At 60.1% G+C, this 11311-nt stretch overlaps 1 protein-coding gene across 1 annotated transcript; it reads left to right on the plus strand.

The window, feature by feature from the left end:
* On the plus strand, nucleotides 1-7083 carry CDC34 (cell division cycle 34, ubiqiutin conjugating enzyme). Its single transcript, XM_067312827.1, has 5 exons — nucleotides 1-216; nucleotides 3919-4005; nucleotides 4674-4771; nucleotides 5202-5336; nucleotides 6001-7083. Exons 1-5 carry the CDS (start codon nucleotides 40-42, stop codon nucleotides 6209-6211), a joined length of 708 nt encoding a protein of 235 aa, XP_067168928.1. The 5' UTR covers nucleotides 1-39; the 3' UTR covers nucleotides 6212-7083.
* The last annotated feature ends 4228 nt before the right edge of the window (nucleotides 7084-11311 follow it).

The raw sequence follows: 11311 nt of genomic DNA on the forward strand, positions 1-11311 counted from the left end.
GGCCCGGCCCGGCCCGGCGCGCCCGACTCCGGCCCCGGCATGGCGAGGCCGCTGGTGCCCAGCTCGCAGAAGGCGCTGCTGCTGGAGCTCAAAGGGCTGCAGGAGGAGCCCGTGGAGGGGTTCCGGGTCAGCCTGGTGGACGAGGGGGACCTCTACAACTGGGAGGTGGCCATCTTCGGGCCCCCCAACACCTACTACGAGGGCGGCTACTTCAAGGTGCGCGGCCGGGGCTCGGGGGGAGGGGCTGGTTTGGGGGGGGGGGGCGCTGCCCCTGCCTCGGGCGCGGCGGGGATCGAGGCGGCCCCTCGCGCCCTGCCGTGGGAGCGGGGAGGGGGGGGGGGCGTCGTGCTGCTGTTTGTTCGGGGTCGCTCGAAGCGGGGGGGGAGGCGTTCGCCGGCCCCGTCAGAAGGATGTGCGCGCTCCCTCCAGGTGTTGTGCAACCTGCGCAGCTGTTTTCTTCCTCTTCCTCCCTCCTCCCCTACATGCTGTTCTGCCTCCATCCTGTTGCTGGCTGGGTGGGGAGGCACCGAGCTACTGAGTCAGCCCTAGGGTCAGCTGCGGCCAAGCGACTGGGTGGTTTGTTTTTTCTGCAGAGTTGTGGCAGGCGAGTCAGATGCCCCAAAGATTGGTTTTATCTCCTCACTGAAATGGAGTCTGTTTCCATAGTCTCCTTTTGGCCCTCAGCAGGAAGCCCTTGAACCCTCCAGAAAGCATGGCGTTTCAGTTGCACCCTTTTGCTAGCTCGCCCTGTCTCGCACCTGAGAGGTTTCAAACTCAGCGGATGTGCTCCTTGGCAGTAGATCAGACTTCCCGTGCAAGAGGAGAGGGAAGGGGCCAAGTCCCCGCTGTCGGCTGGTGACGACGTCAGCCTCCTGCACATAAGCAGTGTGGCTGCTTTCAGAGCCCCTTCTGGGACCGTCTTGCCTCCGGACGGTTTTGTTCTGATCCTCTCCAGGACAACAAAGGGGATTATTCGGAGAAGTTCAGCGCTGTGACCAGAGCACAGCACAAGGCCTTGTGTTGCGTGCCTGTGCTGCCCTGAACCATACGAAGCTTCATGCACGCACGCAAAGTGTGTTAAACCCCGACCCCTTTTTCGTTTTTCCTTCTTTCCACCCCTTCTTCTGTGTTGCTGAGAACAGAGCAGTCAAACAAAGGGCCACACTGGAAGACAAGACGGTAACGTACTTAAAGAGACAGACCCACAGCAATTCCCATCGCTCCCTGCAGATATGAGGCTTCTTTGACTCGTGATAAGATCAACTTGTGCCACAGGACTGAATCTGGCAGGGTGAAAGGGGGGTCGGGGGCAAAGGCATTTGAGCTAAGGATCAGATTTGGGGCAATAGGGACGAAGACAGATGTCTCTCTGCCCTCTACGCTAATCTTTTAACGGCTGTTAGCTGATGGCTGGGTTAGGCAGCATCGTGTATTGTTGAGGCTGTAATTCCAGAAGCATCCGAAGCCTAGTCTGCGATTACCTTTCTGAATGGGGCCTGCGTTAGGTCTGTGGGTCTAGCTCCAGGGAGGAGAAGGGATGAGAGAGAGAACAGCAGTTCTGAATCGCTGGGGAGTCTTTGCTGAGCAGAGCAATTTTAGCTGGCACTGTCGCTTAACAGACTTAACTTCCAAATTTGCATGTGCAGGACTTGAGAGAGCAAGAAATGTTTGAAGGTTACTGTGCATTTTAAATCTTAATCTCGCCAGGTTTTTTTGTTTCTGGATGTTGGCCTTTTGGGGAACACTGGCTAAATCTCATTCTGGAACTTTGCTTCCAGAGATTGGAAACACCCAGAAAGCCAAAACATTCACCACAGGTTATGCTGCAACGTGGAGAGAAGTTGTCTCTAAGCTTGTGGGGGAGTGTGGTGCAGATGGGCTAAAATAGCAGCCCCTGCAGGGGTGTTGCTGTATTTCTCCATGCTGCCTTAGGAGCAGCTTTGTCCTCTCACTCAGAGGCTGACAGTGAGTCTGTCTCCTTGGCTTGCTTTAATCTTTCCGTCCTTGTGGCCCGTGCCTGCAAGGGAACTCAACTGTGGGTCTGTTGTCTTTGCTTGAGCTGGAGACGTGGATTGCTGCATGGTGTTTATGCACATTTATTTTTAGCAGCTGAACTATGCAGTGTGGCCAGCTTTGACTTGGTCTGTTTTTCAGTGGTGACCAACTATTTTTAGAGATTCATCAATGTACGTTAATCACAGTGCCAAAGAGCTGATTATTTTTTTTCCATTTAAGCTCTGATAAAAGGTAAAAAGCATTTTCTCTAATGATCCAGTTGTAGCCTTGTCCCTTACAGCAAGAAGAGGGAATAATCTTTTGCCCTCTGAGACTTCTGGCTTTGCTCTACCTACTGTTTGGTTTTGTTCAGGTATATTGCTTGGTCTCAGCCTTCAGATCCCATTTACCTTCTTATAAACATCAAGCTCTTGCGTCACCGCTGTGTTTTTGTCATCTAGAAGCAGCTTGGCCGTGTTGTCAGTTCTGCTGCCAACAGTGTTGGTATGCAGCTGGGGAAGTAAACACGCGGGGGGTGTTTCGGATGGTCAGACTAGAAGGACAGGCGTTGCGAGCTCAACTTCCGCGCTGTGCGTGGGGCGCGCTGGCTCCCTCAGTGTCAGTCATGTGGAGATGCTAATTGCAAAATGAGGAGGAAGGGGAACTGCTAACAAAGGTGGAATTTGTTTCTAAAGGGCTTAGGTGAGAATAACATCCGGGGAGTAGCCTAAAGCACTTGTTTGTTTTCTAAGTAGCAGAGAGGTGCTGAGGTTTGCTCGCTGTCTCTGTTAGGGACACATGACCGTGCTGGTGCCTAGGAGCTCCCCTGCCTCCTTTTGTCTATGGAAACTCATTCCAGGGGTTGTAGGGCTTTGCCTTTGAGAGAAACCTGCTCATCTTGATGGCTTCATCCCTTCTTAGCATTGTTTTCTCTCTGCTCTGCCCGAGTATCAGCACACCACACTTACTAGCATACTGAAAATAGATGTGAGTGTTGTTTTAGCAGTCTCTGGACTGGATTGTCCAGGGCAGGGAAGCACCGCCTGGAGATCCCCAAGCAGAAACGGGCCCGGCAGTTTCACACAGCGCTGCTCCCGAGCTGACAGAGCTTGAAGGGCTGGACAGCGCTAGGATAAAACTGTGCCTGGGGCCCGAGGTGGGACTGTCCCACCGCGCTGTGCAGGGGAGATGCCCCTTCTCAAGGCAGCGATGGCTCAGAGCTCCTGATGCTGTCATCAGGTGCATGACACCCTCTAGAAGAGGAGCACTGGTGTTGGTACGGATGGTCCCTGGTGGAGGAGAGGTTGTGGGGCAGCATGGTGAGAGGGGAGGTCACGAAACACTGCTGCACTCTGCACGCCTGTCCTCTGCTCAGGATTAATATGGCTGTGAGTGACCTAGATCATCCCAGCCTACACCCTGTGCTCCTTCCAGAGCTGTAGTGCTCAGGTCCTGGAAACCCACGGAGCCAACCATCCGTTCTCCTTTCTCGCTGCAGTGGCAGGGGAGACGCTGCAGAGCTAGCAGGGGACCCAGGCAGGGAGCGGTGCTCTGTTTGCTCGTGCCTCTGCTCTCGCCCCTTGGCCTATTTCCTCCTCCTTGACAGGCTGTTTTTTTGTTGTTGTTTTGGGGGGGGGGGGTGGTTGTTTTTTTAAGTGCCTTGATGATTGTAAATGCATGGACGTTTGGGGGTTAGCCCTGGCCTGGGAGGTGGAGTGGCACTGCCCTGGTCACCTCATCAGTGGCGCAGGAAAAAGCTCACCTCCTAAAGGCCTGCCAGCAGGCACAAAGGCTCCGTCTCCCCTGGAATACAGCTGGACTTGGCAGAGGTTTCTTTGCCCTGGTGATACCAGGAGATGTGTGGGCCTCCTTCCCTTCCTTCTCACCAGCTGACATTAACTTCTCTTTATTGTTTCTTTGCAGGCTCGTCTCCGGTTCCCCATTGACTACCCCTATTCTCCTCCTGCCTTTAGGTTCTTAACGAAAATGTGGCACCCCAATATCTATGAGGTAGGTCACCCAGGACAGTGTGAGAGCTTCTGGGACAGATGGGGAGGGCACAAACCTACTTACCGCAAAGTTGTGGGATGAAAACCCCAGCCTTTGTCACGGGCAAAGCGCTGGAAACTCCATGCCTTTAGAGCTTAGTGCCTGGCATCAGAAATGCAGCTAACCCGGGCTTGCTGTCTCCTGTGACAGCCTGTCTTCTTTCCTGGGACTGGTTCCAGGGTTAGTCAGACTTTCCAGGCTTGAAGGCTGCCATGCTTGGCTAGTGGGATTGTGCTTAAGCCAAGAGAGGCTGCAGAGCGAGCAAGTGATCTGCAGGGTCCTGCAGCTGTGTGCTGTGGAAGGCTGTTTGGAGGGCGCTGGGATACATGGGGTTGGCTTGTGTCAAGCGAGTGCCGGGAGGGCTGTGTAGTTGATCGCTAGGCAGCCTTGTCTGTACTGTATTAGCAGTATGGGATGCTTATCTGAGGCCTGAAGGTGCAGGTATCGTAGCTGGGGCAGCCACCTCTGCTGTCCCTTCCTAGGGACCAAAAGCGCCTGGCTGGGATTTTCTCACCTGATTTAAGCTAAAGTGAAGAGCAAGCAGGGTACTGGGTACAGAGAGTTGAACTGCTTGTGGAAGGCGCTTGGGGCAGCAGTTCCTAAGGAGCTCATTTCACGCGTGCTTTCAGACCGGCGACGTCTGCATCTCAATCCTCCACCCGCCAGTGGACGATCCGCAGAGCGGGGAGCTGCCATCTGAGCGGTGGAACCCCACCCAGAACGTGCGGTAAGGACACCACCGGGACGGAGCTGGGGAGCACCGGCAAGAGTTCATCTGGGGCAGGGGTGGAAAAGACAGGGGAGATGGAGACTGCTTTCCACTCCCAAAGCCTGCAGGAGATGCCTTTTCCTTGCTTTTGAGGTTCTTGACTGTCTGGCACTCAGGCTGTGTGCTCTGTTGAAGGACAGCTAAAAGTTGCACAGGAGCATGTGTGAGCTGAGCAGCCTGTGCACTGCTGTCCTCTGCCTTGCCCAGGGGGGACATGCTCTGCTCCTGTAAAATATACCCTCGCAGGTGGGCCAGCACCAAGCTTTCCCGTGACCCACGGGATGCGGCAGCACCGTGACACTCGAGGCTGGCTGGTATTTGCTGGAGTGCAGGCAGTTACTCGCTGACCCACCTTGGGTCTTACCTGCTCATGTTTTTTGTTTGCCAGGACCATTCTCCTGAGCGTGATCTCACTGCTGAATGAACCCAACACGTTTTCTCCAGCCAATGTGGATGCTTCAGTGATGTACCGCAAATGGAAGGAAAGTAAAGGGAAGGATCGGGAGTACACGGACATCATCAGGTGCGTAGTGAGCTGAGCCCAGACTCAGCAGAACTGGTGCTTAACCAAGGGGAGGGAATGTTTGTAAGTAGAGTGGAAGGCAAGTGCATCAAAAACATTCCCCCAGCAACACTGCAGTGCTGAGAAGACTTCTAATTAAGCTGTGATCTTGCGTGACACAGCAGGTGCCAGGATCTTGAGGGCATATCTGCCCTGTTAGCTCCCATCTGCTGGCTGGTAGGAGGAAGGATTCTGGCTCTGAGTATGGCCTTTGAGGAGAAGCTTGGCTGGGTTACACACCCAGCTCTGATGTCAGGCGAAGCCCTGGCTCTTTTCCACTCCAGAGCTGGGGATCTGGATGTGCAGCCGACTTGCCAGCACTGCCCTGCTGTCAGGGCTGCGTCATGGGACTGGCACTTGGAGGCGGTGAGCTGCGGACTGGCCAGCCCTGGCATGATGGCAAGAGGGTGCCCTCAGCACGTGTTATCGTGCAGCCACGACAGCGCTCTCCCTGCCTCGTCCTTGCTTGCCAGTCTTGCGACAGTGCAGGCCAGCGACTCTCGAGCTGAGGCATGTGGGGGAAGAGCTCTGTCCCCAAATTGTCACCGGGCATCCTGAGCGGGATGAGCTGCACAGAGTGACCAGGACGTGCCCCATCAGAGCTTCTCTGTTCTCACCCCTGCAGGAAGCAAGTCTTGGGAACAAAGGTGGACGCTGAGCGGGATGGCGTGAAGGTCCCCACCACTCTGGCAGAGTACTGTGTGAAGACCAAGACTCCGGCCCCAGATGAAGGCTCAGACCTCTTCTATGATGACTATTATGAAGATGATGAGATGGAGGAGGAAGCAGAGAGTTGCTATGGTGATGAGGATGACTCTGGCAACGAGGAATCTTGATGGCCTTCTGGCAGTTGCAAAACTTATTATAAACTACTGAATTTTACCTCAACTAGGACAAACTGGTTTGAATTTAGGATCTGTCAGCCCTGAAATTAACTCTCTACCTCGCAGGGAGACTCTTCTGCTGTTGTAAAGGAAAATACACCACTGTCTTTGTTTAAGGAAAAAAAAAAAAAAAGAAAAGCAAAAAAAGAAAACAAAAAAAGCACCCAACCCCTATTTTATAAGCTTCCTGGGTAGGGGGTGGGGGGAAGGGAAAGTCACATTGAGACGTTCACAAATCCACAGTGACTGGGGAGCCGATGACCCTGGCTGGATTGAGGAATGACAGAAAATCCTGGTGTTGGCTGCCCTTTGGGCATGCTCGACTCGCCTTGAGCCCTGCGTGGGAGAAACGGTTTCAGGAGGCTGTGGAGCCAGTGAATAGTCACTTTGGGTGGGAGGCGCGTGAGCTTTTATGTAGCTTTCTGCAGCCTTTAAGCTGTCGGAGTGGGAACGGTGTCAGGGTAAGCAGTGCCTCCCTCGTGCTGCCTGGGGCTTCAGCCTCTCCCTGGCGTGGCCGTGCTGCTGTGCTCACGGCCGCTAGAAGGAGCAGTCGGGTGTTGGCGCAGCTCAGCCCGGCTCCCGCGTGGGACCTTTCCGCCACCTCTTCCCGTGGCACCTGCTCCTGTGTGGAGCCGGCCCCGAGCGTCGGCTGTAGGGCCCAGGCGTCGGGGGCGCTCGGGGCAGGACGTGCAGCGCAGCTAGCGGGCACTGGCGCCAGGAGGGGCAGTTCGTAGTTTTTAAACTAGCTGGGAGGGGCGGGGTAGTCCTGAATCCTTCTGCTTCTCTGTTTTTTGGAAACTATTTAATAAAGTACTTTAAGGGAACACCTGTGTTGTGTGTGGGTGGCTGAGGCTTGGCCTTTCCCCAGTCTGCGCTTGGGCTGGACAGGTTTTGATGCCAGCCTTGGACAAGCTCTTTGCCTGATGTTTGCAGCGCTGGCAGGAGGTGCAGGCTGCTGGGGCAAGGGGCTGGGAAGCTGGGTCTCCCCAGGCTGTGGATCAGGGCTGGGCCGCAGGCTTTGAGCCCTCAGCAAACTTCTTCCCTCCCTCCCCAAGCTTGTGGCAAGAGCAGGAGTATTGGGCCAGTCTTGCCTTTAACCTTGAAGAGCATCTCTGCTGCTGGGCGTGTGGGGGGAGATAAATATTTGCTGAGAGTGTTTCCTGCCTCCGTGCCCTGAGCTTGCGGACCTGTCAGGACCAGACTGGCTCCCAACAGCTCCGTTTGGGAAGGGAGGCCTGGAGCTTTGGTCTCTGCTCTGGCAAAATTGCAGCTGTGAGGGGAAGGGCCTTTGCTCCCTGTGCCCTGGGCATTAGCCCCAGCACAGGGCCCTGCAGCCACCTCTCCCTTTGCACGTGCGAGTATCGCCCGCAGCCCCTGCCCCGAGGGCCCCTTTCCTGCTCGGCCTCGCTGCGCCCCAGGGGAGCTGCCTTGTGCTCCGGCAGCAGCCAGGGCCTTTCCCCACCGAGCTGGGGGCTGTAGCCTGCCCCCCTTGAGCCGAGGGGGGCTGGGAGGCTGTGGCTGGACTCCCTGGGATTTTGCAGGAGGAGCGAGGGGTGAAAATAAGTGTGTGGATCACCCAAGCTGCAAGGAGAGGGGTGAGACTGTGTCTTGCTCCTCACATGCCTCTCAGCTGCTAATCCTTGGGGAATGCAGGGGGTGGGATGGGATGGGATGAGGGGGCCTAGTCCAGCTCCTGTCCCAGGGCAGGGCAGGAGCAACCCTGATGAGGCCCTCAAAACCCTCCGGTGATGGGGAGTCCGCGTTGCACTGGCAAAGCCTTTTTCTTTCCTGCCTCCCTTTCCTCTAAGGGCTCCGAACGCCTCCTCCAAGATGGGACGTGCGGTGCAGGCACCTCAGCACGTAGCGGGACTTGCCCAGGCAGTGCCTGGCGGTCCCGGTGCCTCCCGCTTACGCAGGAGCGGCGGTGCCGGGCGCCCAGGGCCTCGCTGTCTCCTCTGATCTGGGCACAGCTGGGTGCCAGCCCCAGCCCGCAGGCCGGGACTGGCTGGGACACGCGAGCTGCCGAGGCTGCCGCAGGCGCTGTCCTTTGCACTGCTCCTCCCGCCGCTGCTCATCCTGGGTGCGAGGCACCGCTGGCGCTCAGCCTCCCTCCTCCGGGACGTGCTGCTGACAAGCCGCTCGTCCGGGGCCGTCCGTGGGCCCCAGCGGGGCTCCGGCCCTGGACACAACTCCCCGGGGCCTGTAATTAGCAAAACCTCCCCCTGCCTGATGTTGTGCAAACTGGATAAGGGCTCGGACACCTGCGAGTGCACGCGGCGAATGCACGTGCTTTGTTGCCTTAGGAAACCAGGCGAGAAGGTGAATAGGATTATTATCACTTCACCAAGGCAAAGGATTGCCAAGGTCACCCGGCCGGCGCTGGGCGCCCCGGGCTCTGCCCTCGTCACCGACGGCTCTGAGCTGCTCCCCAGGGCGAGACCCCGAGTCCCTCCGCCGGGATCCCGCAGGCAGGAAGGCTGTGCAGCCCCAACAGAGGAGGGACCCTGAGCCGGGCCCCGGGGAGGTGCTTTGCCAGCCCCCCCTTCCCCCGGCCCCGGAGGTTTCCCTCCCCGCTGCTGGCCCGGCGGGGGTCCGCAACCTGCCGCACGGTGCCCAGACCCGTGTTGGCCCCGTGAGTGGCCGCAGCCGCCAGGCGGATGGGAGCGGCGGCCGGGCAGGATGCACCGGGGCAGACTCCGCGCTTGGAGGAAGAAACGCTCCGGGGCACCGGAGGAGCTCGCAAGCGCCGGCGCGGCACCGTGGGGAGCATGGGGGGGGGGGGGGGCGGCTGGCGCCGCCGGCAGCATTGCTTCACCTCTTCCTGCCCCTCCTGTCCGGCGCCGGCTCCGGCCAGCCCCCACCTGCTGGCTCCGAGCGCCGCTCAGTTCATCCTCAGGGCTGGGCTGGGGCTCAGGGTCCGGCTCCCGGCTTGGGGCAGAGCCGCAGGGGGAAGCCGCTGCCTCTTGGAGGCCCCTCCAGCCTGGTTATCAGCCACCCCAAGCACCTCTGAGCTTATCAGGCCGCTTGGGCCAGGGCTGGCCAGGGCGATTTCAGCCTGGGAGCGCCTGTGCAAGCCAGCTGGCCCCGGGGACGCGTGCCTTGGCGTGGGACCATTGTCCGGCTGGGCGCCCTGCACCCTTGCAGAGGGCCCGGGGGCTGCCGGGGCCGGGGGCTGCTGGGGCCAGGGTGCTTCTCGGTGCCGGCAGGCTCCCCGGCATGCTGGGCCGCTGGTTTACCTTGGCACGGGCCTCGCTGTGGTTTGCAGGCAGCTATTGTTCCCGCCTTGCCCCCCGTGCCGAGGAAGCGCTGCCCCGTTCCTCCTCCCACGCGTCCCCGCTGTGGGAACACGAGCTCCGGGCCGGCGGCCCTGGCTCCCCCCAGTGCCGGGGCCGCCAGGACGGTGCTCCCTCCACAGCATGGAGCGTCCTTGGCTTGACAGTGGTGGAAACTCTTTTGCAAATGTATTTTTAACCTCCCTTTCTGCATGGCTGCAGACCCTCCCCCCCGTCACTTGCAGGCTCGGCTGGGGGGGGGGTCCCCGCTGCCTCGTCCCCAGCCCTGCGCGCTGCCACATCCTCCGCAGCCTCCCTGTGCAGCGCACAAAGAGCAGCTCAGGGACGGCAGCGCAGCCCGACCCAGACCCTGACCTCCTTCCCAGCCGCTCCCGGGGTAACTGGCTTTATCCGCGCTCCCCCCGTCCCTCCCGGAGCCTCTGCAAATCCCTGTCTGTAAACACACAGGGGGGAGCACCGGCCCTGCTGCCTCGGCGCGGGGCTCGGCACCGCGAGGGGCTGCAGGCTAAGGGCACCAGCCCCCGGCCCCTGCTGCAGGAGGAGGCACCGCGCCGCCCGTGGCACCCCCCCCCCCCCATAAACATTAACAGTTAACAGGCAAGGAGGGCGGCAGGTTTTGTGTCCGAGCCTCCCCAGGCGCAGAGTCAAGGCAATGGGGCGAGGAGCGTTCCTCCTTCCCAGCTGAACTGATCCGTCTCTTGTGCTGGAAAAAAACCCGGCCCCTCCAGTGCCCCTGTTTGCAGGCCGCTGCCGGCGGCCACACACCGATCTCGGCAGCGTTTTACTGCAGGCTGTTGCAGACACCTGGCTGCTCTTCGCTAGTTTGCCAGACCTGAGGCTCAGCTTTTCTCTTCCCTTCCTCACACCAAGTTTGCACAGCCGCAGAGCGAGTCAGGCTCAGGAGCGGCATTTACTGCTTGGCCTCTCAATCTGCTTATGCTTTAAGCTACCCTAAAAGCAGCCATCAGGACGGTGCCGGGGGGCGAGAGCTTTCGCTCGACCAGCCGGGGCCTGCACGCCGGCGGCGGGCGCCATGCTGAGTCACGGGCAGGTGGTCGGATCGGCGGCCCCGGAAGGAGAACCGCGCGCCCGGGCGAGACGCGTGGCGACGCTCCAGCCCGGGGCGGTCGGCGGCGAGGCGCCGTCGTGCCCGGCTGCCCCCGGGGACCCCGCAGCGCGGCCGGTGCCAGGGAGGAGCGCCCGGGCAGCAGCGCCGGGGGCCTGGGCGCAGCCGCGGCTCCGCTCCTGGCGTGGGAAGCGGCACGGCGGTGCCAGGGCAGGGAGGCGAACCCGGCTCGGGCGCGGGGGGCCGGGACGCCTGCAGGGACCACGGTCCCGAGAGGCCCCGCGAGGCCCCGGTCCCCCCGGGGAGGCCGCGGCCTGTCTCCCCCCGCCCCGACGCCCCGCGGGCAGTCACGCGGCCTCTTGTCCCCTCCCGCCTCCCGTCCTCCGCGCCCGGCCAGGTGGGCGGGAGGCGGCCCGGCCGCGCCCTTCCGATTGGCTGGCGTCCCGGAGAGTGGGCGTGGTCCCGGCGGGACTGGCCCGAACTGGCTCTCTCCGCAGGGGAGATGTGGGAGTAGAAAGGCGCTCCGTCAGCTCTCTCTACTGATTGGCCGGGCCGAGCCGGGTGGGCGGGCCACCCCGCCGAAGCGGCGGCGCGATTGGCCACGGCTGGTGCTGCGGGGCGGGGCCTCTCCGTCCGGAGCACCGCCCCGCCTCCGTGACCCGGCGCGCGCCTTATAGCGGGCGGCGCGCGGCG

This window comes from Apteryx mantelli, chromosome 30 (assembly GCF_036417845.1).
Source record: "Apteryx mantelli isolate bAptMan1 chromosome 30, bAptMan1.hap1, whole genome shotgun sequence".
Lineage (NCBI taxonomy): Eukaryota > Metazoa > Chordata > Aves > Apterygiformes > Apterygidae > Apteryx > Apteryx mantelli.